The sequence below is a fragment of the Bemisia tabaci genome, chromosome 2 (assembly GCF_918797505.1).
Source record: "Bemisia tabaci chromosome 2, PGI_BMITA_v3".
NCBI lineage: Eukaryota > Metazoa > Arthropoda > Insecta > Hemiptera > Aleyrodidae > Bemisia > Bemisia tabaci.
Genome location: NC_092794.1, coordinates 55,352,330 through 55,375,891, shown reverse-complemented (window position 1 = coordinate 55,375,891; position 23,562 = coordinate 55,352,330). Strand labels below are relative to the sequence as shown.

At 36.4% G+C, this 23,562-nt stretch overlaps 3 protein-coding genes across 4 annotated transcripts; 1 reads left to right on the top strand and 2 right to left on the bottom strand.

Annotated features, from left to right (window-relative positions):
• Positions 1 to 480: 480 nt before the first annotated feature.
• Polr1B (RNA polymerase I subunit Rpl135) lies at positions 481 to 16,351 on the bottom strand. Its single transcript, XM_019047236.2, has 14 exons — positions 16,081 to 16,351; positions 15,270 to 15,407; positions 14,263 to 14,454; positions 13,490 to 13,729; positions 11,739 to 11,911; positions 10,984 to 11,136; positions 9,686 to 9,848; positions 8,733 to 8,820; positions 7,601 to 7,717; positions 6,966 to 7,168; positions 5,070 to 6,294; positions 3,633 to 3,886; positions 2,468 to 2,632; positions 481 to 743 (listed from the first exon to the last, which is right to left on the bottom strand). Exons 1-14 carry the CDS (start codon positions 16,138 to 16,140, stop codon positions 519 to 521), a joined length of 3,396 nt encoding a protein of 1,131 aa, XP_018902781.2. The 5' UTR covers positions 16,141 to 16,351; the 3' UTR covers positions 481 to 518.
• Positions 16,352 to 16,568: 217 nt separating this feature from the next.
• On the top strand, positions 16,569 to 18,551 carry LOC109034186 (bolA-like protein 3). Its single transcript, XM_072295875.1, has 2 exons — positions 16,569 to 17,104; positions 17,716 to 18,551. The coding sequence occupies exon 1, from the start codon at positions 16,779 to 16,781 to the stop codon at positions 17,091 to 17,093; it is 315 nt and encodes a 104-aa protein (XP_072151976.1). The 5' UTR covers positions 16,569 to 16,778; the 3' UTR covers positions 17,094 to 17,104; positions 17,716 to 18,551.
• A 111-nt stretch (positions 18,552 to 18,662) lies between these two features.
• Positions 18,663 to 23,311, bottom strand: LOC109034216 (protein FRA10AC1 homolog). Of its 2 annotated transcripts, XM_072295873.1 has the most exons (5): positions 23,227 to 23,243; positions 22,519 to 22,980; positions 21,588 to 21,753; positions 20,221 to 20,380; positions 18,663 to 19,184 (listed from the first exon to the last, which is right to left on the bottom strand). In XM_072295873.1, the coding sequence occupies exons 2-5, from the start codon at positions 22,692 to 22,694 to the stop codon at positions 18,895 to 18,897; spliced, it is 792 nt and encodes a 263-aa protein (XP_072151974.1). In that variant the 5' UTR covers positions 22,695 to 22,980; positions 23,227 to 23,243; the 3' UTR covers positions 18,663 to 18,894. The 2 variants fall into 2 exon arrangements, with proteins under 2 accessions (XP_072151974.1, XP_018902783.2); XM_019047238.2 differs by having other exon boundaries at positions 22,519 to 23,311.
• Positions 23,312 to 23,562: the final 251 nt, after the last annotated feature.

Sequence of the window (23,562 nt, the reverse complement as noted above, 5' to 3'; positions counted from 1 at the left end):
GGATAGCGCGTTCTGTCAAACGGACCTAAGCGCCACGGAAAAGCATTGCGAGTATAGGACGGAATAAGCCGGACACCCGATTCCGCCGCCAATCCAAGCCCCCCTCTACCTTCCTCACCCTATGGCGCTTAGGTCCGTTTGATAGAAATACGTCCATTTCTGGCTGAGCCATTATGTCATGAGTGGTGCCCTATAACCTGAAGTGAGTGACAAATTTTTAAAAAATTGCAGCAAAATTTGTTGATCAATTCCTGAACTAATTGTGAGTACGAAATGTTTGTTATGAGCACATGTAGAATGGGCCACCATAAGCACAGCCAAAATTACTAATGAGGATTTCAACATAGTTTTGGGCAGTTGTATTTTCAGTATGTTTTCAAGGTGCTTGTTGAAACATTGGCAAACATTGCAAGAAGGCGTGAAAGCCACGACAACTTATCAAAGGAGGAAATACTCGTTTTTTAAAGGAATAGATTTCAGGAAAGTGGAAATTAAAAATTCATTTCATTGAGGGAAATTCAAACAGCTTTACATACATCACTTGTCTTTAGGTGGATATAAATATTCACAGAACTTAGCTCAGCAATTAAATATTTAAGAATATAGGGGACTTCCATATTTCTAATGTGACTTGAATCTTTACATAAACTACACTTGATTTGAGTCTCGGAATGATCTTTGATTATTTCTGACCTTGTAATGACTGGTCCAATGAGTGAGCCACATTTACTGCAAACAATAACCTGAAAATAAAAATTAGCGAAATAATTTTAAACTGAATAACTTTGCTAAAGAAAGGTGGGATAAGGAAAATAATACTAACCAGCTTACTATCTCTTTTTTTCCTACCTGCCGGCAATTCATCCGAAGAAAAAGCTCCCATTAATCTTCATTCCTCCCTATAGAATTCTTTAAAAAACCTTCCTTGCTAAGCCAATTGTAAGCTCCACTTTGGTCGCTCTTGTGAACTCATATGAATGGAAATGGCTGTCCTTACTGAAACTGCTACAACTCTTACCGTTGCCTACGAGAATGGAGAGGCCGTAACTAGTCAGTTTTGTGACGTCAAGCTAGTGGATATTTACCAGAAACAACAAGCATCTCTAAATCATCGGTGCATTGATGAGTGAGGCAGTCGCTGCGTGGACCAACCAGAGTGGCCCTCGATCGGCCGAAGTTGCGCGAAGCGGCCCTCGGCCCATTTGAATCTGAGTGGAGTAACGATTTTCGGCATTGCGCTTTCATTTCCTCGATTATTAGACAATGTCACACATGGGTTGGTTAGTTTTCTAATGTGAATTTTATCCTCTTTCGAAAAGGTTCTTATGAAGTTTTGCATCAGATCAACCCCTGAAAAGATATCGGCACGAAAGAAACACGCGTCAGGCGTTCTCCCATAAGAACACATGTTAAAACAGCGGCTAAGTTTCATCTACAAGCGTGACGTCACAGGAACGTAGTTACAGCCTCTCCATTCTCGTAGGCAACGCTCTTACTCTTTCGCCTAGTATGTCTATTCTTTCAGCTACATAGTCCATTCTACAGTAAAATGTGGTAAAATCTCAGTTTTATCGACTACATAGTCTCCGATAGTGATATGCTAAAGTCCTCTCTTCCATCCTAATTTAAAACACACAAGATTCAGAGACCCCCCAAAACTGTTCAGACATCCTTGACTCACTCTAAGATAATAATCTCTGTGCAAAATTTGACTTTTGAAACTGCTACATTCATCACTTGCAAAAAATAAATAATATTCAAACAGAACATATTTTTGGAGGATTTCTACTTAGTTATGTGGCCTTTCCTTACTTCTTTCCATTGTCTTATAGAATTTTGCAAAAATTTATGAAACTTCAAACTACTTGAACTTTTCATACTTCAGAGTCCAGAGTTAGCAGTCTCTCTAAGACCCACAAACTTTGGAAACAAAGGGAGTTAGAACTTTAAAGGTTTAAATTTTGACAAAAATATACAGACTTATTTATTCCAGTTATTAGTAAGTTAATATTATTTTATTTACAGCCATATAGTTAGTTACACGCATGACTGGCTGATGATTTAAGTTACTAGAATGGGCGACTAGATAAGGTGTGAATTAGAGCACCTTCTTATATGTATGTTTCTTCTTTAAAGCTCAACATAGAAAGCGATTAACACGATGCAAAGTTCAGAAAACAACTCCTTAGGAAACAATTAACATGTTTGCTTGACAATGATCAAATAAAACGTGAATTATGCAAATGACATCAGTTGTATTCTCATCATTCTACTGATGTTAGTTATAAACTCTGGTATCTTTTCAAGGAGTGGATTTTTGAACTTCCCGTTACGTAAATCCTATTTTACGTCAAATTTTGAAGAGAGAACATGTTACGGAGGGTTTCAGTTCTTGCCTAGTTTGGAGCCTCATTGTTTCTTCCCTTTTTTTGCTTACTTACAACTTGATTTAAGAATGATAACTTACTGTTGTTCTATCCGAATTTAAGAAAAGTCTGTCTTGGAGAAGGTAAGCAGCACCGTGAGATAAGAGAGAATCACGTTCCATCTCTCCGAACCTGACTCCACCACCTTTTTTACGACCTTTAATGGGCTGCCTGGTTAAACTATCAATTGGGCCAGTGCTTCTTACCTGTTAAAATTTAAAAATTTTGGGTGACTTTTTCACATGAAAGACTAGATTGGTTTGTTCTCTTTATAGTCTTCAATTAAAAAAGGATGGTCTCTTGTTCAGAAATAGATTTTAAAATTTTCCAAGTGAATTGAATTTCTCATGCAACATTATGAAGACCTAATAATAGTAGCTACAAGTGTTTCATGTCCCTTAAAATTGAAAGAAAGCTGAAGGGTTTCATTTTTAGCGGATGTTCAAATGCTGATTCTTCAAAACAAATCGTAGAAGTGCTATCCCCTATTAATTCAATTTGTTACAATTTTATTAATGCTAAAATTCATATTTTGATAGAAATACAAGCGGCCATTAACATACGTTCCCTCTTGAATCCCTTCATTTCTCGGACCTCAGTTCTCAACCAACTGAGAGGAAGAAAATATTTTGTAGTTTGAGCTCTTGACTCCTGTCAGGTAGTCACTGACAAAATTTGATTATTTTTAAGTTAATTTTAGTTAACCTTCCTAGTTCACTTCACTGATTTTTTGTGAAATTCCTAGTGCTTTTTTGCCTCTCATATCTCTTGCTCATTTTTCTCAAATATAAGATCTGTTAAGTAAACTTACTTGTCTTGCCTCCATCTTCTCTTTCCTCACTAGCCAAACTCATGCTAGAAGTCTCTTTTCCGGAAGTTTTCCTTTCTCGAATTTCTTAGGAAGTACTGGAATCTACCTACTTCCAAGATGAGGTTAATTATATTTTGCAATAGAGAACTAATAAATCTGACTAATTACATGAACGACACATGCATCATTGGAATCCCGATGCAGAGGGGTGCTCTTATAAAGAACCAGAAATCGCAGTTCCTTATTGCAAAAAGTAGTCTACTCAGCAAGTGGTTGACTCACTTGTCGATCGACAGACTTGGACTTGTGATCTATTTTATAAGTATTTGACCATTATGTTTCTGTGATTAAAAATTAGAAAGGTGACAAAATAGAAAACAATGTCAGTTACAAACCTGCCATTTATCAGCAACCATGTGTCTCAGTCTCTGGTAGTGAACAATGCCAAAAAATATTGATGCCTTCATTTCTCTTCCATTGGTCCCACTGTACATGCGTTCGGTGCCATAATAATTGAAACCACCTGCTTCCAACAGCTTCCCAAAATAATCAATTGCTGTATTTTCCTCGTTGAATTTGAAGGGTGTTGCATCGTACTTCATACCATGTAATGCTGCAGATTTTCCAGCCATCATTTCAATCATCATGGCTGAAAAATGGAAAATTTTAGAGGTTGAAAAAAAATTAGAGGAATTAAAGTAAATATAAAAACATAAGAGAACTATGACAACAAAAGAGACAAACATATGAAACAGCTTGAAAAGTCTAAGAGTCTATAAGTAATTAAAAACTGAAATTTTTACACTGAGTTTTATAGTTTTAGGCCCCCTGTCCACCTCCGGAAAACTACATCATGCTTTGCCAGACCTCAGGTAAAACAAAAAAAAATTGCATTTTTTACAGGGATTTTTACAATGCACAATTGTGCAATAGGAAGTGTGAGATCCCACTCACGTATCTGGCATTGAGCCAGCCCCCTTCCACCCCATGATGAGTAATGAAATTTATGAGCAGCATTGACAAGCTTCCAATGGCGATTGGGAGTCGCAGAACGCTCTAGTGAGCTGGGGTAGTGACTTGATATATATACCCACAAGCTATCTTCGTATTATTATCATGACTTCTACCAAAGGCCAGGAATGCGAATACTATATTCATGGCACACCAACTCAGATATGATGTGATAGTTTAAAAGTAACTTTGTTATCAAGGGTCTGATGAGGACTTAGGTATGTTGAATGGATCAAAATCAAAAAGGACCATGGAAACTTTCGACAAATTTTTCAGATGGGGTCTCGCAAATTATGAGAGCACGGGTAAAATAAAATAACAATAATTTATGTAAAAAAAAAAAAAAAGGAGAAAGTGAAAGTTGCAACTCACTTCATTCAGATTCACGATTTTAATTACTGTTTTAATCTGAAAAACTAAGGAAAAAGGAAAGAAAAATTTGGCTCCACAGCCGGCTCATTGGTTTAGGAAAAGGAGTTTCTAGGCTGACAAACCCTCATTCGGACATATTTATGCTAAAAGTAACTTAGTGAAAATGAATCAAATTGAAAGGAACATTGTGCACAGGGTTTGTAAGGTACTTAGTCCCTTCTGATTCGATCCGTTTGGGCTTGGTTCCTTTCATCATTAATTGGTCCAATTTTGGCTATGTTACTTTAATCAACTGAAGTACTGTAAGATTTCAGTTGCAGCTGATCAACCAACCATAGGGGCCCAGGCGTCAGCTGCCACCTATGCTATATGCCCATTCTCCCCTTGCAAAGCATCAATCATGCCAAATAATTAAGTTATGAACATATTAGTGATAGGAGATGACTTACCGATGGTCATACGAGAGGGAAAACCGTGGGGGTTGAAAACAATGTCTGGGACTAGACCACTTTCCGTGAAAGGCAAGTCTTCAGATGCCCATAGATAACTACAAATTCCTTTTTGCCCAGCTCGACTCGCAAATTTGTCACCAACAGACGGAGCTCTTGGGACTCGATACGTTATGCTGGCTTTCAAAATATTCAGCTGTTTGGCTTGTTCGTTGGTATCAATGGTTACTCGGACATTTTCAACATAAATTTCGTCTTTAGCTTTCAAATAGCCTACAGCATAATTTTGAGTTTTAGCATCAAAGTAGCAATACAGAGGATTGCCTTTCAAAAGTCTGGCGCCAGGATAGGGCAGTCCATCTATATCTAGGAACTCCGCAAGCATTTCTCTTTTGGGATCTCGCTCAAAGGCGGAGGAAACATTTTTCAATTCGATGACTTCAGACATGAGCAAAGACCCATATGCAAATCCCCTTTCTACTGACTGTTTATTCAGAACCATGGCATCTTCCATATCATACCCGGTGTAGGAGACAACTGCAACAATTGCGTTTGTTCCCATTGGAAAATCATCCATCTGCAACTCATCATAGAAGGAGGTCTTGAAAAATGGTGAGCCAGGCGTTTGAAGTCTGTACAATTTAGTATTATCGCGTCTATGAAAATTATGGCATGGAGTTCCCATGGTTTGTTTTCCCATTTGGCACTGGTACATGTTACGTGGACTTTGATTACAGTCAGGCATTGGAATCAGGTTGGCTAGGTTACTCAAGAAATGAGTCTTTGATAACTCCATATGAGTTGTCCGTCCTGGATACATCTCTTCTGGGCAAATAGCTATGTCCATGTATACTTGTTCAAAAGTGCCAATCAACTCCTCCTTGTTCAGCGCTAGATGTTTGACTGGCCTCATCATTCGAGCTGGTGATGTGAACAAAAACAAACCAGGGAACTGCGATGCACCCTTCATTTCTTTGTACTCGATTAAGACAATCTCTAGTGTTCGTGGCACTTCTTCACCCAGGACTTTTTTTACTCGTAGCTTATTGATAAGGTCAATACTGATTTCAACAGCTAGGAAACCCACTACTCTTCCATCCAGGAGGACTGAATAATGTGATTTTGGTTTTCGACGGAAGGGAGTTGATGTTACAGCTTCCATTCCTAAGGATAACAACACCCCCAGTAAATTTTCTACTAATCTTTCATTTGGCATTGGAGACACCTGAAAAGAAAAGGAATAATTTTTTAGAAGACATTAAATACGGATAAACAAAAAAATCAGGGGTGCAGAAAATCCTTGACGGGCCGGCCGCAGGAGAAATGTGAAGGCATATGAAAAAGGAGAGAAAATGTGAAGGCACCTGGAGAGGCGGTAAAAATGTGAGGGCAAAAGGCATTTGAGATTTTTCTATTCTGAATTTTAATGATATTTCTTCATATGAATGGGCTACTTTTTGAGGGAAACCATTAGACACGTTATTTTTGAGATGGAAACTGCTAAGTGTATTACTTGTTGCCAAGAAAACTGTGTGATGTGCTCTTTTATGTAAAGAAAACAGTGAACAGTGTAGTATTATGTAGATGGCAGAGTGAAGGGAAAGTAGTCTAATGTGAAGACAGCCTCAAACAATGTGAAGGCAAAGAACTTTCTTCACCCATGAAAAAGAAAAAAGCAAGGCAGAGTAGATGATTGTGCAAAGATATTACAGTTTAGTACAAAAAATTCTGTTGGCTGAGTGCAACAGATTTTAGACAACAGATCATAAGAAGATTGGAAATTTCCTTAGTGGATTTATCCGTTCTTAGCAAAGTAAAAATACATGGCTGTGGCTGAGTAATAACAAAGAAGATTTCATAAAAAGAGAATTCAGTGAAAAGGAATTTTGCTGGTACCTTGCAACTTTTGCTGAGATGGTTCAATAAACCACAAGGAGCTCCGTCAGGAGTGTGCACAGGGCAAATGAAGCCCCACGCTTCAGGTAACAGCTGTCTTACATCTGTAGTTCTCATTTCTGAAAAGTAGGCTCCTCTGTGAACAGCTCTGAAGTGAGACATATACCTCATTCGATTGATGTTCTCTGGGTTCACCGACAATCCTATATATAATACATTCAAGAGAAATAAACTGAATTATCTATCACTGAAATATCTATTAGGTTTGTTCTTTCTTGCATATCCAAAATTGCAGATTACGAAAAAAAATTCTGGACACCTGTGGTTGAAATCCAGTAATTACCTTCGCCCTCACAATACATAAAAAACAAATAATTGTGAGCAAACTGTGGTTTTAAAGCATAGTAAAAGATTTATCCTCCTAATAAAAATCATTAAACATTGGGGGGGGGGGGGGGGGAGTACCTATTTTGATCCCTGAGACACATGTAAGTGATGGACATACGACAAAGTAAGCAATTATATATAGGTTCGAATTACATAATTCTTCATCAGTTTAAAATTCACAACATAAATGGGAGCAATTGAAAAAAGAAGGGTAATAACATTTTACAGCTGAAGATGCGAAAACTCACCGGTACTTTGTTGTAGTCCTAAATTATCTAGACTCGTCAAGTTTCCTGTTCCTATCAACGTCTTCATTCGCAATTCGATATACTTATTGCATTTACTGATACTGGATCGGAGTTCCACTGTAATGGAAAAATTGAGAACAGTTGATATAAGATAAACGGAATGCAGGTATCCACCACCACTAAAAATAATTTTGATTGTATATTTGTGCTTTAATCTGAACTAACGATCAAGGACAATGATCAACCAATAGCTGGTTACACATGGTTTATACAGCTAAAAAGATGAAAATATCAAGCCTCTATCAAGACATTTTTTGCAATTTTTTTTTTAGCGAAGTTTTCTTCCCGTATCATCATTTTTAAAAATGGAGATTTGGAGGGTTTTTTTGGGAGGGGGGGAGTTCTTTTTTTTCAAGCTTACCGATAATGTAAGCTCTGTAGTTGCGAGGATACTGAGTCTCAAGGAGGGAATTCACAATTACTCTGACTTTCTAAACGATCTAATTAATGTCAAATATTAAGTTTTTTAAGTCCAAAATTGTCCTCTGTCGTTCAATTATGGAATAACATGTTTTATTTATTTTTTTTTTTTTTATTTCTTATTTTATTTTTAGCTACATGTTGAGTATTGTGCTGTATACTACTGGAGACCATGATGGAAGCCCATATCAGGAGCATAATTATTAAAGGAACAAGTCAGTTACCAAACCCACCGATAACCAAAGGCATAGTTGTAAAAAAATTATCATAAATGCATGAGAAATTACTACGACATTAATAAATGTTCATTTACTAAAAAAGACCCAATCTTTATAAGCTCAGAACGAATAATTATTCTAAAAGAAGTTCCAGGTTCGTTTTTTTGCTTAGGGCAATGAGTATAGGTCAAGGTCTATATTTTACTAAATGGAAGAAATGGTTTGGTATTATTATCATTTTAGTCAAGGCTTTCTACTGTCATTAATTGTTAATTGTTTGAACTTCAATATATTTCTATAAAACATGAATATAATCCGTGTATATTTTTCCACTGAGTCTTGCAGAAAACTCAATTTCAAAGGTCTGAATCATCACAGAGTTTACAGTGAGGGATAAATCTACAACAAATAGGGGGGGGGGGAGTTATACTTACAAGGATTTAGATTATACTTGGGATTGTCTCGTTTCACTATGTTCTCCTTGATAATGTACAGCAAACTTTGTAATTTATCCTTGAGAGCCTGAAATTAATTAAGAAAATAAGTGAGGAGCTGAAATTTGACTGCTGAGTTTGAGTTAATTTTAAAATATTATATCCTCTGTAGAAAAAATAGAAAACCACAAAAATGTGAGCATTCACTCGAGATAATTTTTTCTGCATACTAGTCGCTCGCTTTGGCAAACCATGAGTTAAAATTTTTGGGCAATCTTTTAAAATTGAGTTCAATCTTGGAATATCAAGAAGATTGTGTCAAGACTAGAAATTTTCTTGGTTGAATTAAGTATTGGCTACGATAAAATTTAGCCTATAGAATTTGATGTACATTGAAAGGTGGGGAGTTCACCAGGACCAAAAAAACTGGGGGAATACGTATCAATGGAGAATTTGCAAGGGTCTGAAATTTGTTGAATTTCCTGTTTAAGTGGAATCCTCTGAGTGAACTGAACACGAAGATACCCTTGATTCATAAATTGAGCAATTATTAGAGGAGATATGACAAAATAACCGATTCTGCTAAAATACATGTGTTTAAATGGGAAATGCCGCCAGATGACGTCACAAGGCGGCACATTTTCTCACTTTTAAATCAATTTTTCTCCAATTTCCCATGTCAGAAAAAAATTATGAAAAATATTGCGAACTCAGCTCATTAGGCACTTTCAGATGAAGCAATAAAAAAAATGCGTGCAAATTCTCCATTGTTTGTACAAAGCTTCACTGTATTGGAGAGTATTCTCCATTAAACATATTATTCAAAGGTCTTTTATGACAGGCAAATTCATTAGTTAAACTTTAGAGAAATCAGTGGAAAATTTCAAAACAGGACTAGAAAGAAGTCTAGAGAAATGAACTGAATATTCACCCTCGGCAGTTGTTTCCATTACCTGAAGATATAAATGCCCTCCAAGTAAAAGCTCTTGCATCATTGGACCGTCAACAGAGTCCTTCAAACTGTCGTTTTGAACAACACTAAATAGCTTTTGAAGCATGAAGACTAGGCATTGGAATTTGTCAAAATAGCTTTCTGCATGAGGACAAATACACTCTCTAAAACAATTAAAAAAATATACAATTTTATCAAAATACAAATTTGCGGTAGCATGTACATCTAAGTCATAATATTGTTGCGTAGCCAGGGTTGTTGACACTGATATCTTACTTAGCATATCGATTGTGTAACTGCAAAAAAGTGAACCTCAGTATCTCAAAATCTCTGCTCCTATTTCATTTTTTAAAAGGAGACTGCACGATCATCGAGGCTTGAGGTGTTCACAGAATATTCTTCACATAGAGAACTTAAATCACCAAAGTTATCAAGAAATAGCATTTAAGAGTTTTTCATGTTTAAAATTAAGTATGACAAGGAGTTGGCAAGACTGTAAACTGAGATATACATTTCTGCGATTTTGAAAAAGGGTGACCGCTGACTTCGGAGAAAGATTGCCATATTGTAGGAATGCCCATAGTTCAGTTAACTTATTTAGGCATCAAATCTGGTTTTTTGTCTAATTATTTCCTCTTAAGTTCATGTGAAATTCAGGACAACTTCAGAGGTGGATTGAAACTGTCTGTGGCTGTGATCACAAGATTAACTTGTGACGTCTTTTGCAACCTTGAGAGTAAATTTTGAAAATTATAGTTTTTGGTAAAAGTTTTCCCCCATCATGACAGTTTCTTCGCTGCCATAAGAGTCAGGATGACTGAATGAGATCAGGTAACAGCCTGATTTAACTGGACTGTATTACGCAATAAGAAGCTACTATTTCTGACTCATCCATAGAGGCAGCTACATGAATGATTAAGGAATCTCTTGGAGCATACATGAATTGTTTCTAAAATGAGTCAGAAATAATGGTTGCTTTATACATAATGCAGTCCAACTGTTCGCTTAATTTTGCGCAGTTATGGAAAATGGGAAAAACTCACGCATTTAAGTTTTTTTTTTTTAATGTTTCATTTACATCATCATTGAGAACATCTTAACAAATCCGCAGTCTCAATGATCAAATTAGTAGAATGAAAATAAAAGATATGGAAGAACGTTTGGTGGAGCCAGTATTGAGGTATTCAGCCATTTTCATTCATAATGTTGAAATAGGTAATTTTACTGTTCATATCCACGTTTTTGAAAGAGAATTCGTAAGACATTGACACAAATGAAAAAGTATACTTGAAATTTTACCTTAATATAAAATCACAGACATCAACATTAGTTTCCAGTGTAGGCAGATCATAGCTGAATTTTACTTTGAATGCGGCACCAAGGTATTCTTGAGCGTCTTTATGCGTAACGATTTTCTCTGAGTAGAGTAACTGAATCATACTTAATACACAGCTGAAACAGAACAATGATAACTTAAAATTGTTGGAATGAATCCACCAATGAGACAAGAGCTGAACATGCGTTTTCCAATCGCTTCTTGCCACTTTCTCTTGGAGAAACAAGCAAAAACCAGCATTGTTAAGTCGAATAACAAGATTTCCATACGTTCTTTCAGGAAGAGCATGAAATTTTCTAATTGGGAAGATTGACAGCAGATAATATTATACCCTATATTTTGTTTCTCTTTACTTCTAAGAAAACTGAAAAGTTCATTAAATGTTCAGAAAAGCATTTGTCAGGGAAGAAAAAGCTGATCCAAATCCAATGGTCAAATTGATGTATCAAGGCGATGCCTAAAGGTTAGTTCGGCCGATAAGCAAACACCGTTTCTCCCGCCTAGCTATGTCATCCAAGCTTGCCAAAAGTATCGTCACAAACAGGCCCCATTTTTGGCATTTATGGCCATTAGTGGTTGCAAATGTCTGAAAAAATCCTAGAGGCTTAATTCAACCCTGTAATTTCAGAAAAGGAATGAAAAAATGGGTGCCACCGACCCATTATTACACCAATTGATGAGGATAACAAAGTTGTAAGACTCATTTCCTCGACAGTACCTTTTGAAATATAGATTATCCTGGAATCCAGACATGATGTGATTAAAAATATGTTCATCCGAGCAGTCTAATAGCGCCTTCATTATCAGCATCACAGGTGCAAAGAAAATCATTTTTCTATGAGTGAACATCAATTTGGCAGTTCCATCAGTGACAAAATGAAGAACATTGTTCTAAAAAAAAAAACCCAAAAAAACATATGAATGATGTATAGCAAGGAGGAAAGTCAAAAGCTTCTCTTACACAAATGAAAAAAAAAAAAAAAAAAAAAAAACAACGTAATCGGCCCAAAACGATGATACAAAATCAACTTAAAATGAGACCATGGCCGCAAAAACAGAAAATAAAAAATGCAAGACATTTCACAGTATTACAACTGCATTTTCAACCGGAAAACCTCTTATACAAACACTCTAGAGTGAAATCTTCTTTGGCAGAGTATGAGGATATGCACATTTTAGCCAGATGTAGGTAAAACAGAAGTGGATCTGGATCATGATTGGTTTTATCCTCAAGATGTCTTTGTATTGTCAAGTATATGTGTAAGAGCAGCTAATAAGGGAAAATTGGAAATAATTTACTTGATAGGAGTAATTTCAGGCAAATGATGTAATGCATTTCCACGATGGACCACCAGAAAGGGTACAAATTTCGGCATGCTAATAAAAGTATCCTCTTCAACATACTTCGTGCAGCGAAAATTACTGGCATTAACTCCTAATCAAGGCACTGACATTTTAATACAGCACTGGTTACAGAGAATTATAATTTTAAGCTCACAAGAAAAACTAGGGTTCACAAGAATCATATGGCACACTAGGTGCAGTGTTTTTAGCCGGTTTCTTGACAGAGCAGCATTCCTTCCCCACCCTGTGTTAAATGAAATGTGAACAGTGTGCAACAGCTAAGCCGAAGCACCAATATTGAAGTCGCTATATTTTCATACCGCATAGATGTTACAGTAATCATTGGTGTGCAATTTAATTCAAGTAGATTATGGTTCTTTTATGAGCAGAAAGTTTGAGTCCATGCGTTGAAAATATTGATATCTCAGTTAGAAGTTACTAGCAATAATTTGCGTTCCACAAATTGTATTCTGTGTGGAATGTTGATAGGAAACCGTACATTATAATACTAGAATTTGTACCTTGTCTAGGAGCCCATTGATTCAATTTAAAAACAATCATAAATTCATCATGCCTCAAGAAACTCTGAATTCTAGCAAACCCTTGAGACGTTAGGGTAGCGTCTACTCATCACAAAGCACTAAGAAAGTTGCAGCCCTGCCAAGTTTCTGCATTTATTGGTGATGAGCTGCTGTGCTGGTCACCAACCACATGCTGTGGTTTCAAAAAGATATATACGTAAAAATTGAGCTCCTGGAATCATTCACATTCTAGATTGAGTAACTCCTCAACTTGCCATTCACTCCTCCAAGTTCTCACACAGCAGCAGCAAATCAGCATCTTGTCAGCTATTCCAGGCCCATTTTCCACCAGCCCTTTTGAGAGCAACCAAATTTGATTATGAGCACCTACAATAGCTTCAATGTACTAAAGACATTCTGGTGCTGGTTCAGCATATTAAATGAGGCCACTTACTTACAAAACAGTTACTGTTAACTTAAAATTCTACCATGTTCGGCAAGTCTCAATATATCTGAGGTGTATTCTAATTTTAAACGATTATTCAAAATCATCACAAGGGTTTCAAGAAACCTCCATCACGTTTCAGATTTCTCATTCACTTACCTTAGCAGTTTGGTCCTGTTTGACACACCGCATTTGAACGCCTATGTCCGAGAATAATGTGCCTCGATCTTTCCATGTTGATCTTTTCAGGGCAATTGGATAATTACGTCTTGTTTGAATCAGCATACGTATTAAACGTTCATTACCACCGACAATGAAGTATCCACCCCACTCACATGCATGTTCATTCCTTTCAATTAATTCAGCTGGTTTAAGCTGAGACAAGTTACACTTGCGAGACTGTAAACATTTTAAAGTAGAGGTTACAGCATTGCCATATCACTGAGAATGTTGGAATATTTTATTTAACATTTTTTCCTGAGTGTTATTTCATCAGTTCAAGCAATGAGTGATTGGAGACGTTCAGTCATTAGTGGCTACCTTACGGGGGCAAATTTTAAACAGACTACTTGGAAATGGCAAGTTAGATCTTGTCAAAAACCTTTCATGTCCTTTTGCTTTTCTTTACAAGTGATCATTACATCTACAACATTCTCTGGGCATGTATTACTATGGTCACTTTTAAAAAAGCAGAAAACAGTCCTCTCGGCTTTATAAGGATCCTATTTAGAATAGGTTTTCCAGGGGTCCACATTTCCGAATTATTTGCAGAATAATAAAAAATATGCTCTGACCATCAATCTACAGATCTTTTAAAAACGCTTAGGAGTAAATAAAGTTAATTTGATTATTTCCTTTTTCATCCTATTTTGCTCTAAGTTGACTCTTCAAAAACAAAAAGAGTGACACAAAGAAATAAACAAAAAACTGACCTTGAGCATAATGGGCACTCTACCAACTTCCATTTTGACGAGTGGCTGAGCAACTCCATCTTCTGACCAACCAAAGGTGATGTCTAAAGGAGCATCATAGGTGCATCCTCTCAGACGGGCTTCTTTAGGATAAAGCTTGGAGACTTTCATTGAATTTGAATCAGTTTTAGTTGGAATATGAATGTCCACTCTCTTTATTCGGAACAAAAAAAGAATTAATAATTGAGAAAAGTAAAAAATATCAATTCAATGAAAAAAAAGAATCTTATAAAGTAATAGAATTACCGGATAGGTAGTTGCTATTCATAAAAATAATATAGGTACCGTATACTTTAACAGCATTTCGAAACGAGAAACATTAATTTGTATTTAGAGTTTCGACACTGATAAAAAACCTAACTAGGGGGTAAAGCTTTATAGTCTTGGACAAATCTCACGTAAAAAACAGTGAAGAATTTGAAGATAAAGTATCATCCATGCTGAATTTTTAAATTTTCAAAGAAATTTGAAAAATTGTCGGGAGAGTTATACAGGCGTAATTTCAAGGTTCAGATAGGTTTTTAGTTGATTTCGTCCAATAATGTGACTGCTGCTTCACTTTAAAAACGCAAGGAACTTGACACTACTTGCCTGGCCTCGCAACTATCTGAAATGGCACCCCTGGCTTTTAATCATAATTCCGAAAAAGTTCTTCTTTTGCTGTTCTAGAAGGATGATTGTTTAAGGTGCCAAATTAGTCATTTAAGGATTTTTCCATTCAAGCCCCTTTTTGTGAATTACTTTTAAAAATTATATGAAAAGGAACATGTCCACTTCTAACACAAATTGGAGCATCATTATTTCACGACCAGCTGGGTACATGATGTTCAAAACAGGGTTGATGACTTATTGAATTATAGAGGAGCAAAAATTTCCTTTCAGCGTACAGTTGGATTTTCCAGTTCTTACAAAGGTTACTGGTGAAGTATAAGTGTTAGTTTTTTTACATGGAAATAGAAGATAAATACCTGAATTTCAATCCGAATCTTCTTCCCATTTTTTAGGGTGAATGTTATCGGCATGAGACTTTTCAGCGCCTCGGGTAAACCTTCATCGACAGCATAGTTAAAGGAATCAACATGAGGTGCTCCCAACTCTTTTAGGTGCTGTATGAACAAATATTAAAAGCATTGTAATAGTAGCAGAGTAATCCAGAGTGAATTGTTGGAATTCTCACACAGGACCAGGGACAAACGATGAGTTTACATCATATCACTCTTTTTTATCCATGGATCAATGGATCAGAATCTTACGTGGCTCCTAATCCTAGTGGATCGCATGCAGCCGCTCGCAACCCACCTTGTGAGAAGGGTCTTAGGTTTCCGCACAAGGAATGGGCTAAACAGCGCCAGTGGACCGGAATAATAAAGTGAGGTGTTTCATCGCGTTCCACTACGAACCTTTGCAGTTCAGATAAAAAACAAGCCCTCAGCTAGGAATTCCGTCTTTCTACAGAACCAGAATTGCTCTGAGCAGAGTAAGTAAACGGCCCTTCATTCTACGATGAAGGGAGTGCTATCATTTTCCACTCAAACTAGATAGAGACAAGGATCAATGATAATGTAGGTTTCTATATTCTAATAGACTAAATCATAACTTCAACGATGTGGGATCTTTTTGAACATTGAGTGACAAGGTAACCTGGGTGATTTCCTTCTCTGACCCAGGTGAGGATTCACCGGACTGGCATCTGTTCAGTTCCGCAATTTGGTCTTTAAAGTTTCAGAGAAAAGTCTTGAAGAATAAATTTGATTTTCATGAAAGGAGGTAACAACTTACCTTGTTCTGCTTGGTCGGAACCTGCGAGTAGTTCAAAATATTCGATTTGGAGCTGACCATCTTGGCTTTCACGACACCTAGTAGAAGTCACAGTTCGGAGTTCATTGATGCATCAGATTATATAATGGCACGAAACGATGGAGCCACATAATTTGGATTTCAGTTATTGAAAAGTGAACTAAAAGTGATTCAATAAGAAATTAAGAACTAAGAAGAGAAAAAATTTTAAGTTGACTTTTGAGGTTACAAAACAACCACGTGCGAATGCTGATTAAAGGAGAACTCAGAGTAGAGATCCTATTCTCGAGCAGCGTTGCAAGCTCCTTTGCTTCAGCGGCGGCGATAAGGATTGCCTCTGATTGTGATTGGCTTACTATGATAGGCATTATTTGGCGGGAACCAAGCAACCAATCAGAGGTGAGATGCTGAAATGCACTTTTTTCCAATGAGGCTCACTTCTCTAATTGTTCTTCTCTGTGCTCTTATCATTCTTATCATTTCTGATTTCTTACGTTCTAACCTCAAAATTTCCTCAGTGTAAACAACCTCGAACATTTTTTAAATCTGAATTGAACATTTGTTTAGTTGCTAAATTATTGTTTCTCCCAAGATCGCAAATTCCAAGAGAAGAAAGTAAGGCTGAAATTTTGTCTTATAACTTCAATTTACTTTTTGACGATTCACCAGGAGCTCGCAGTATGATTGCAAGGCTCAAGTGTAGCACCCGTTTATTTAGCGTCAGTTCTTTGCGACTTTCAGATGCTGCAAGCTCACAAGCCCAAGTGTCAGAAGATCAAATTAAAAAACTTCTCAAAAAAAAGTTTCCAAGTGCTCGAGAAGTAGAGGTGCAAGATATATCAGGTGGATGTGGCGCTATGTTCGAGGTTTATGTCAGCACCGCTGAATTCAAGGGTCTTTCAACCGTCAAGCAGCACCAGTTAATCAACAAAACTCTTCAAGAAGAGATCAAGAATATGCATGGTATCAGAATTCACACAGCTGTACCTGAATAAGAAATTCCAAGGTTGGTAGATATTTACACTTCACTGAATTTAGCTCTTATTTTCGTATCTTATGGTTAAGAATTGCTCCCAGATTATGATCGGAGCAGTTTTGCCTCCCCCCTTCCTTCACACAATTATGCTCCAAGATATCTGGGTGCCTGGAAAAATTTTCAGTATCCTATCACCAGTAATGGGCCAAGGGAAGGTAACAGAGCTCCTTTGTTTAGAATGCGTACCGAGGATGACGGAAAGAAATGTCCCAAAATAGTCTGTAAAAAATGTCTGTGCTCTTGTTGTGATGACACTATTTTTTGTAGTTGCGCTTACTTATTTTGCCCTTTTCTTTTATTCACATGCTTGAGTTCTCTCACTTTTCGTGTTTAAGATCTGCCCTCTTTGAACAAAACTCAGTTTAACTCATTGTTTTACAAATTCTTAAGCAACTCGTCTTGAATTAACCTTTAGAACTTCATTTGTCACTGGGGTATGATGAATTTTGTGTAAGCGATTGATTGCTAGCTAGTCCCTGTAAGTAGGAAGTACAGTTGGCAAAAAGAAAGTAATCTCGACTATGAAAGGGTCGCATTTGCAGCTTCTACATTGAAGTTTTAATGGAATGTTTCTGTTACAGGTTCAATGCAACTTTAGGAACTATTTATGATGCAAGCATAATTCTCATGAAAAAGACTTTCCTCAGGAGGTTCCTGGTTCCTTGTCCTGTTCAGCTCCCTAAATAACCTAAATTCAGAGAAGCCTTCACATATTTTTTAGATGAAGTCGTACACTCTTTCTTTATATGCCTCAGTTTGGATGATAATTACTTCAGGTATTTCATTTTAACAAGATTCTCCTTTTTTTAGTTCAGGCACCTAGCTTTGAGGAAAATTAAATATAGCTGAAAAAACTTTTTTCCCTCTTATTTTAATCACTCATGAAGAAAAAATGGATGATTCATAAGGAAAAAAAACTACCAAGACCTTACTCAAAGGTGATTCAGAAGTTAGCCTATTTAGATGTTCCGTCAGCAACTAACTGATCTCCATAGAGTTGGTTTCATGTATCTTAGCACAAACGTGACAATGTTTGCCCACGAATTTCACATATTTTATGCCAACCAAGTTTTTTGTAACCATTTGTGCAATTTACTTCTTTAAAAATACATCTTTCCAGACATTGTTCTAGTCTGTCGTGGAAAATCCATGAATTTATTTTATGAGGGAAAAATTTAAGATTTTCAAGAGTAAATCTTAGAAAGACTGTTCGTAAGACTTTCAGAGCTTTCAAAATAACAGGCAAAAAGGCCTGCATGGAGGTAACACTGGAAACTGAAAAATCTCTGTGGTTGTTCGAGTTTCTCTACATGCAAGTGTAAAAACTCCTCAAGTAAAGTAAGAAAATATGTAGTAAATTTTTTATTGTTATTTTTTCTTTGATGTTTTATTAAATGCATTCTTTGCTCTTGTTTCATATGGTGCCAATTATCATTTCCCCAGCCTCAGTGCAATCCCAGTAAATTCAGGCTATCTTAATTTATCTGTACAAAACCGTGACAAAGAAAAAGTGGTATGTTAGAAGAAACTCATTTAACTAAAGATTTTATTTACTTAACACACACTCTTCATATAATTAAGTTCTCCTATTAAGTCAATTAATTTAAGATCTAAATTGTTTCCTTCTAATAGTCTCTTCCTGATTCAATGTGATCAATATTTCATTTCAAGAGACAGTGTCTACGTCAAAATAGCTTACAAGAATGAAAAAATTGCAGCCGATTTAATAAAAGAAAAATTGACAACACTGCACTTAGGTTTTACATGAACAGATTTTCCAAGTATTCGTTGAAATCTTCGTCTCTCGATTTTTCTTCCTCCGGCAAAATATTGGTTGACTTCCAAACATTGCTAGCATCTTGATCCACTTTATCTTGTTGGCTTGCGCACGGCTCTTCTGATGGCTCATCTTCATTATTTGATACTTTTAATTTTTTAGTTTTGATATTATCCTCCCTTGAATTCTGCTCGGTTGACGGCCTTTTGGACTTGGTAACTTCTTTCCGTCTGTGTTTGTAATTCAATTTGTAGGAACAGTCCGGACAAAGTCCTGAAAAGTACACCTTGCATATTAACACATGAACAATACCAAAAGGAATAATGAAATTAATTAAATAAAATTATTTTATATACTATGTGTTTCCGAATTTGTCTTGTTAATTGTGCTTTCAGGCAACCTATGATGACCAAATGATATCCCTACTTTTTAACCTAAGGTTGTTAGGCAAATTACATATCTTAATTCCTTCTTGAATTTCACCCAACCAGGGTTTAGCTGGGCCTCCACTGTGTTTCCTTCAACAAGAAACCCAATCTAGAATCTTCCTAGGCAACCTGTCTTCTGCCATGCTTTGAAAGTGAATCAATGGTTTGCCCGACCTCACTCTTTCATTTTTTGCTTGTTCCCCTTCTCAAGATTCCGACAGTTCTTTGCCCAAGATCCACATTGGTTGCATTAAGAATCTTCTAGGTGCGGTCTTTTATCAGGTATGTTTCATTGCCTTAGGTTAGAATGCCTTTGATAGGTAATGGTGTGTTGAGGTTCCCCTTTCTTGCAGATTTTTTGGATGATCTTATATAGATAGGTCCAATTATTCATCCTAAATTATTTAAGAGCCAAGATATTTAAAATGTTCGCAGTTAGTGGTTCACATGTTTAGTGGTTTGGTTTAATAGGTGCAATAAATGAAAAGCAAACCCCTACCCTCTGTGCGGGGGTGCAAAGACTTCCCAATCCCATAAATGACCCGGTCATGTCATGAGAGATGGAGGAACCCTTGTGAGAACAGAAAAAAACGAGATTACACTAACAAATTATTTGATTTTCGTTTTTACACATTATTTCAACAATGAAAAATTCCTGTTTGGGGAGGGGAGGGGGTGTGTGTGTTTTTTTTTTTTTCATTTTGGAAGTCTTCAGGAAAACTAATCACAAATTTCGAACAAAAATGAGGGAAGGCTTGGAGCTTTCTACACCTCTGATGCCATTACTAACTCAATTTTAAGTTTTAGCAGACCTAGGTTCCTTTATCTGTGAATGGTCACAATTATATTTATAAATTTAATTGCTCCCTGTGAAGACTTACTTAATTTAACTAGGGCGCTTTTTTTTTCTCCGTGTTCTACGTAAGAAAAATTGACCTCCCAAGTCCTCAAACCTTCACCAGCTGAACAGTGTTTAGAGCCACAAATGAACTGTCCTTTACCACTGATGAGTTCAGCTTCTATTTGCCATCTTAAAGCTACCTATCAAACAAAAAAGTAATTGATTAGTGTTTATAATAAATGTACAGGCGCAATGAAAACTTCTCTTGAGGGGGGGGGGGGGGGGGGGCATTATGTACTTTGCTAAGGTTCACTCAGCTTTTTAGTATAAGTGTTGCGAATATTTTGCATTGAAGAAAAATCTTACAATAATATGATCCGAATCAAACCTGTTACGTTTTAGTATCAGTATGAATTTGACTAGTTTTTTCAAAAGAAAGCTAACCAACTTTTTTACCGGGAATTTTCGTTATTCCATAATTTTCATTTTGAGGCAAAATTTCAACACCATAAATTTTCTCATTTTCTTCTACTGCCAAAAAAAATATAAAATTGCTGGAGAAGAACATGATACTGTGTTATCTTGATAGCTTCTGCAAGTTTTGATTCCAGTGGCCTCAGATATTTTATGAGCACATGAAAAATGAGAGGATACAACTCTAAATCCTCCTTTATATCTGCCATGATCAGAATTTAAATGATCATGAGGATTTCAGTGCATTTCAGAGACTGGCATGAGACAATTGCTGCCAAAAAGATAGGTCATGGCAATAAATATGAATAAATCCTGTGCGAGAGAGATATCCTCTCCTATATTAATGGAAAAGTGATTTTTAATACTTGATGGAGGAACCCTCAAATAGGTGTGCCTAAAAAAATCCAACAGTGAATACATCAATGCCCAAAAAGCGAAACCATGCACCTCCGTCTGCAATGTTGCAGACTTACTATTAAAATTTATTTTTTCTTTGCCAAACTCGCCAATGTAATTCCTTGAAAATTTCCAGAATTTTTTTTTAAATTAGCAAGATATTAGGCAAAAATTTTGAGCTATGAAGTTGGCTTGTTCCTTTTTGAGGGAATAAAATAATGGCAGAAATTTTGAAACACTACAATGGAGATGCATGATTGCCGACTTTGGCCATCAATACGCACCTATATAAAAAATGTTCAAGGTAGAAGAAAACTTTCTTGCAACCATCAAAATCAATCCACCTTGTATTAAAATTTTTGCCATTGTGATGTCGAACGTGAGTCACACTCATTTACTGATGAAAGTTGAGAAAATTCTTATCCTTTCATCAAAACTTTAGAAATTTATCTACATCGTTTTATCTCCCAATCACATGAGTATGAAAATTGCTCACTCCAATTTCATATCACAAATGAATAAATATCTGGTACCAACCTTATTTTCCTTGTAACGACTAAGATCGCAAATACAGTATTCTTTGAATAATTTATCATAATATTTTTTGGCTAATTGTGCTTCCCAAGTCTCAGGAGTTTCATCATCTGCCCATAGGAATTTGTGATTTTCTCGGATGATGTCTGAATCCCTTTTATCAGAGGATCTGTAACAGGAAGGACAATGATCAGTTTTGAATCCATCTTGCCAGGTTACGCTGAGGCCCTCAGTTGTATATCAAAATCAGTTAACGATGATGGGAGGTTGTAATCACTCATTGTTTTGATGGAGTACTTAGCCGAATGTAGTTGAAATTCGTTTAACTTTTCATTGACTACAATTGAATCACATTAGCAAAAGGAACCAGCACAATTACAATCTTGTAAAAATTGTGTATCATTAAATCTGATTCTGAAAAATTTCCTACATAAGCAAAGTTTTTGCTTTTCCACTAAAAAATTGATAATTTTAAAAAATTATGCCAACTATACCTTATTTGAAAACAATGTAATCCTGCTGATTCACATCTCCTAGATGCAATGCAATTATGGACATAAAATGACTAGACCACTTGAAGGTATGATTTGAAGGGTTCTTCCTCAACCTCTGGTCGATTCATCCCTTACATTCTGCAAAAATTGTTGCTTATATAGGTCTAGGAAAGTACCCTAAGTTTCATCATTCAACCAGCTCAGAAAATATTCAGCCATGCTTAGACTTTTGTTGCAATCTGCAGATAAATTTAAAAGTAGATACAAAGTGCACGTGACACCAAAATTAACAGCTTACTTTCAAGTATAGCTGGATATGCTCTTGCTGTTGATGAAGTAGCTTCTGCCTCTGGCAGTGTTTTTCTTTGCAAGATTTGTTGTTTATTGTACGAATATGAAATAAATAATTCATTCATTCAAAATGGAATGAATTTACTTACGTATCTCTCTTGAAATCAGCTTTGGAACCTCTGTAAATAGTGAAGTAGTTGTTCACAAGTTTTTTGTGCAACTCGTATGGTGCCATGGCAATGATATTCCTTTTGACATAATTTGGTAGAGTTGTATCTGCCATTTTTGATACTGACTGGAGGCATGGGATAAATAGATTAACCATGAATTTGGCACTTCTCTCAAATCAGCATATCTACGGTTAGTTGGCCCTAACCATCACCCAGTTCAGGGGACAGAATGTTAGAATTCACTGGAGGTACCTTGAAGATAAAGTTCCAATATTTGGAATCACCCGATTTTATCATTCATTTTGACACAATCATCCTCGTACAGTAAGTAAGTACCAGCAGATCTCCGAGTAAGTAACGGAAACTGTAGTACACTTGAAGGCATGGATTAAGTTTCAGCAAGACATGCAGAAGGATCATAAATTGATAAACGTAAGACACCTGTTAGGAATGTAAATAGTTAGAAAGAATATTTATCAGCCAATTGTATGTTATGTCGCTGCCGGAACTCAGACTATCGCCTTGTTTGGAAGAATTCATGACATGAGAATACTTTAAAAACACATATCGGAGAGGATTTTAAGCAAATCTAGAAATATATTCCAGTCGAATTTTCACTCATTCCGTGAGAATAATAGTTTTCGAGGGAATGTGTGTGGTGTAGGGGTTTTTATTACTGATTTTTACTCCACAATTCACATTCACACATGATGAAAAAAAAAGATTCACAAAATTCACATCATTCACAAGTACACAACATCAACATAACCTCAAAAAGTCTTGTTTACTTTTAATCCGTGTGACGTATGAAGTGACGTTGTGACGAAGACGTGGCATCGACCAATGACAAAGCCCCATTTTTGGTCCCATGATACCCTCGGTTTTTTCAGGGAACTGTGTGTCAGGGACCAGTTCTATAGGACCCTGGACTCCCGTAAGAGTCAATGTAAAAATTCGTGAGCAGGTACTAGTGCTGCTATCGCGCGTAGGATCCTCGCAACTCACTGCTGTTATCAGTTGTTG

Bases quoted from the DNA above. Each gene is read 5' to 3' on its own strand.
- Polr1B (XM_019047236.2), bottom strand. From the start codon at position 16,140: ATGGTCAGCTCCAAATCGAATATTTTGAACTACTCGCAGGTTCCGACC. The intron at 15,408-16,080 runs GTAAGTTGTTAC...TTGTTCATACAG, and splicing joins TTCCGACCAAGCAGAACAAG to CACCTAAAAGAGTTGGGAGC. The intron at 6,295-6,965 runs GTACCAGCAAAA...TTTTCTTTTCAG, and splicing joins ATCTCAGCAAAAGTTGCAAG to GTGTCTCCAATGCCAAATGA.
- LOC109034186 (XM_072295875.1), top strand. From the start codon at position 16,779: ATGATTGCAAGGCTCAAGTGTAGCACCCGTTTATTTAGCGTCAGTTCT.
- LOC109034216 (XM_019047238.2), bottom strand. From the start codon at position 22,694: ATGGTTAATCTATTTATCCCATGCCTCCAGTCAGTATCAAAAATGGCA. The intron at 21,754-22,518 runs GTAAGTAAATTC...TTCCTGTTACAG, and splicing joins GCTGATTTCAAGAGAGATAC to ATCCTCTGATAAAAGGGATT. The intron at 19,185-20,220 runs GTAAGTCTTCAC...TGTACTTTTCAG, and splicing joins AAGCGCCCTAGTTAAATTAA to GACTTTGTCCGGACTGTTCC.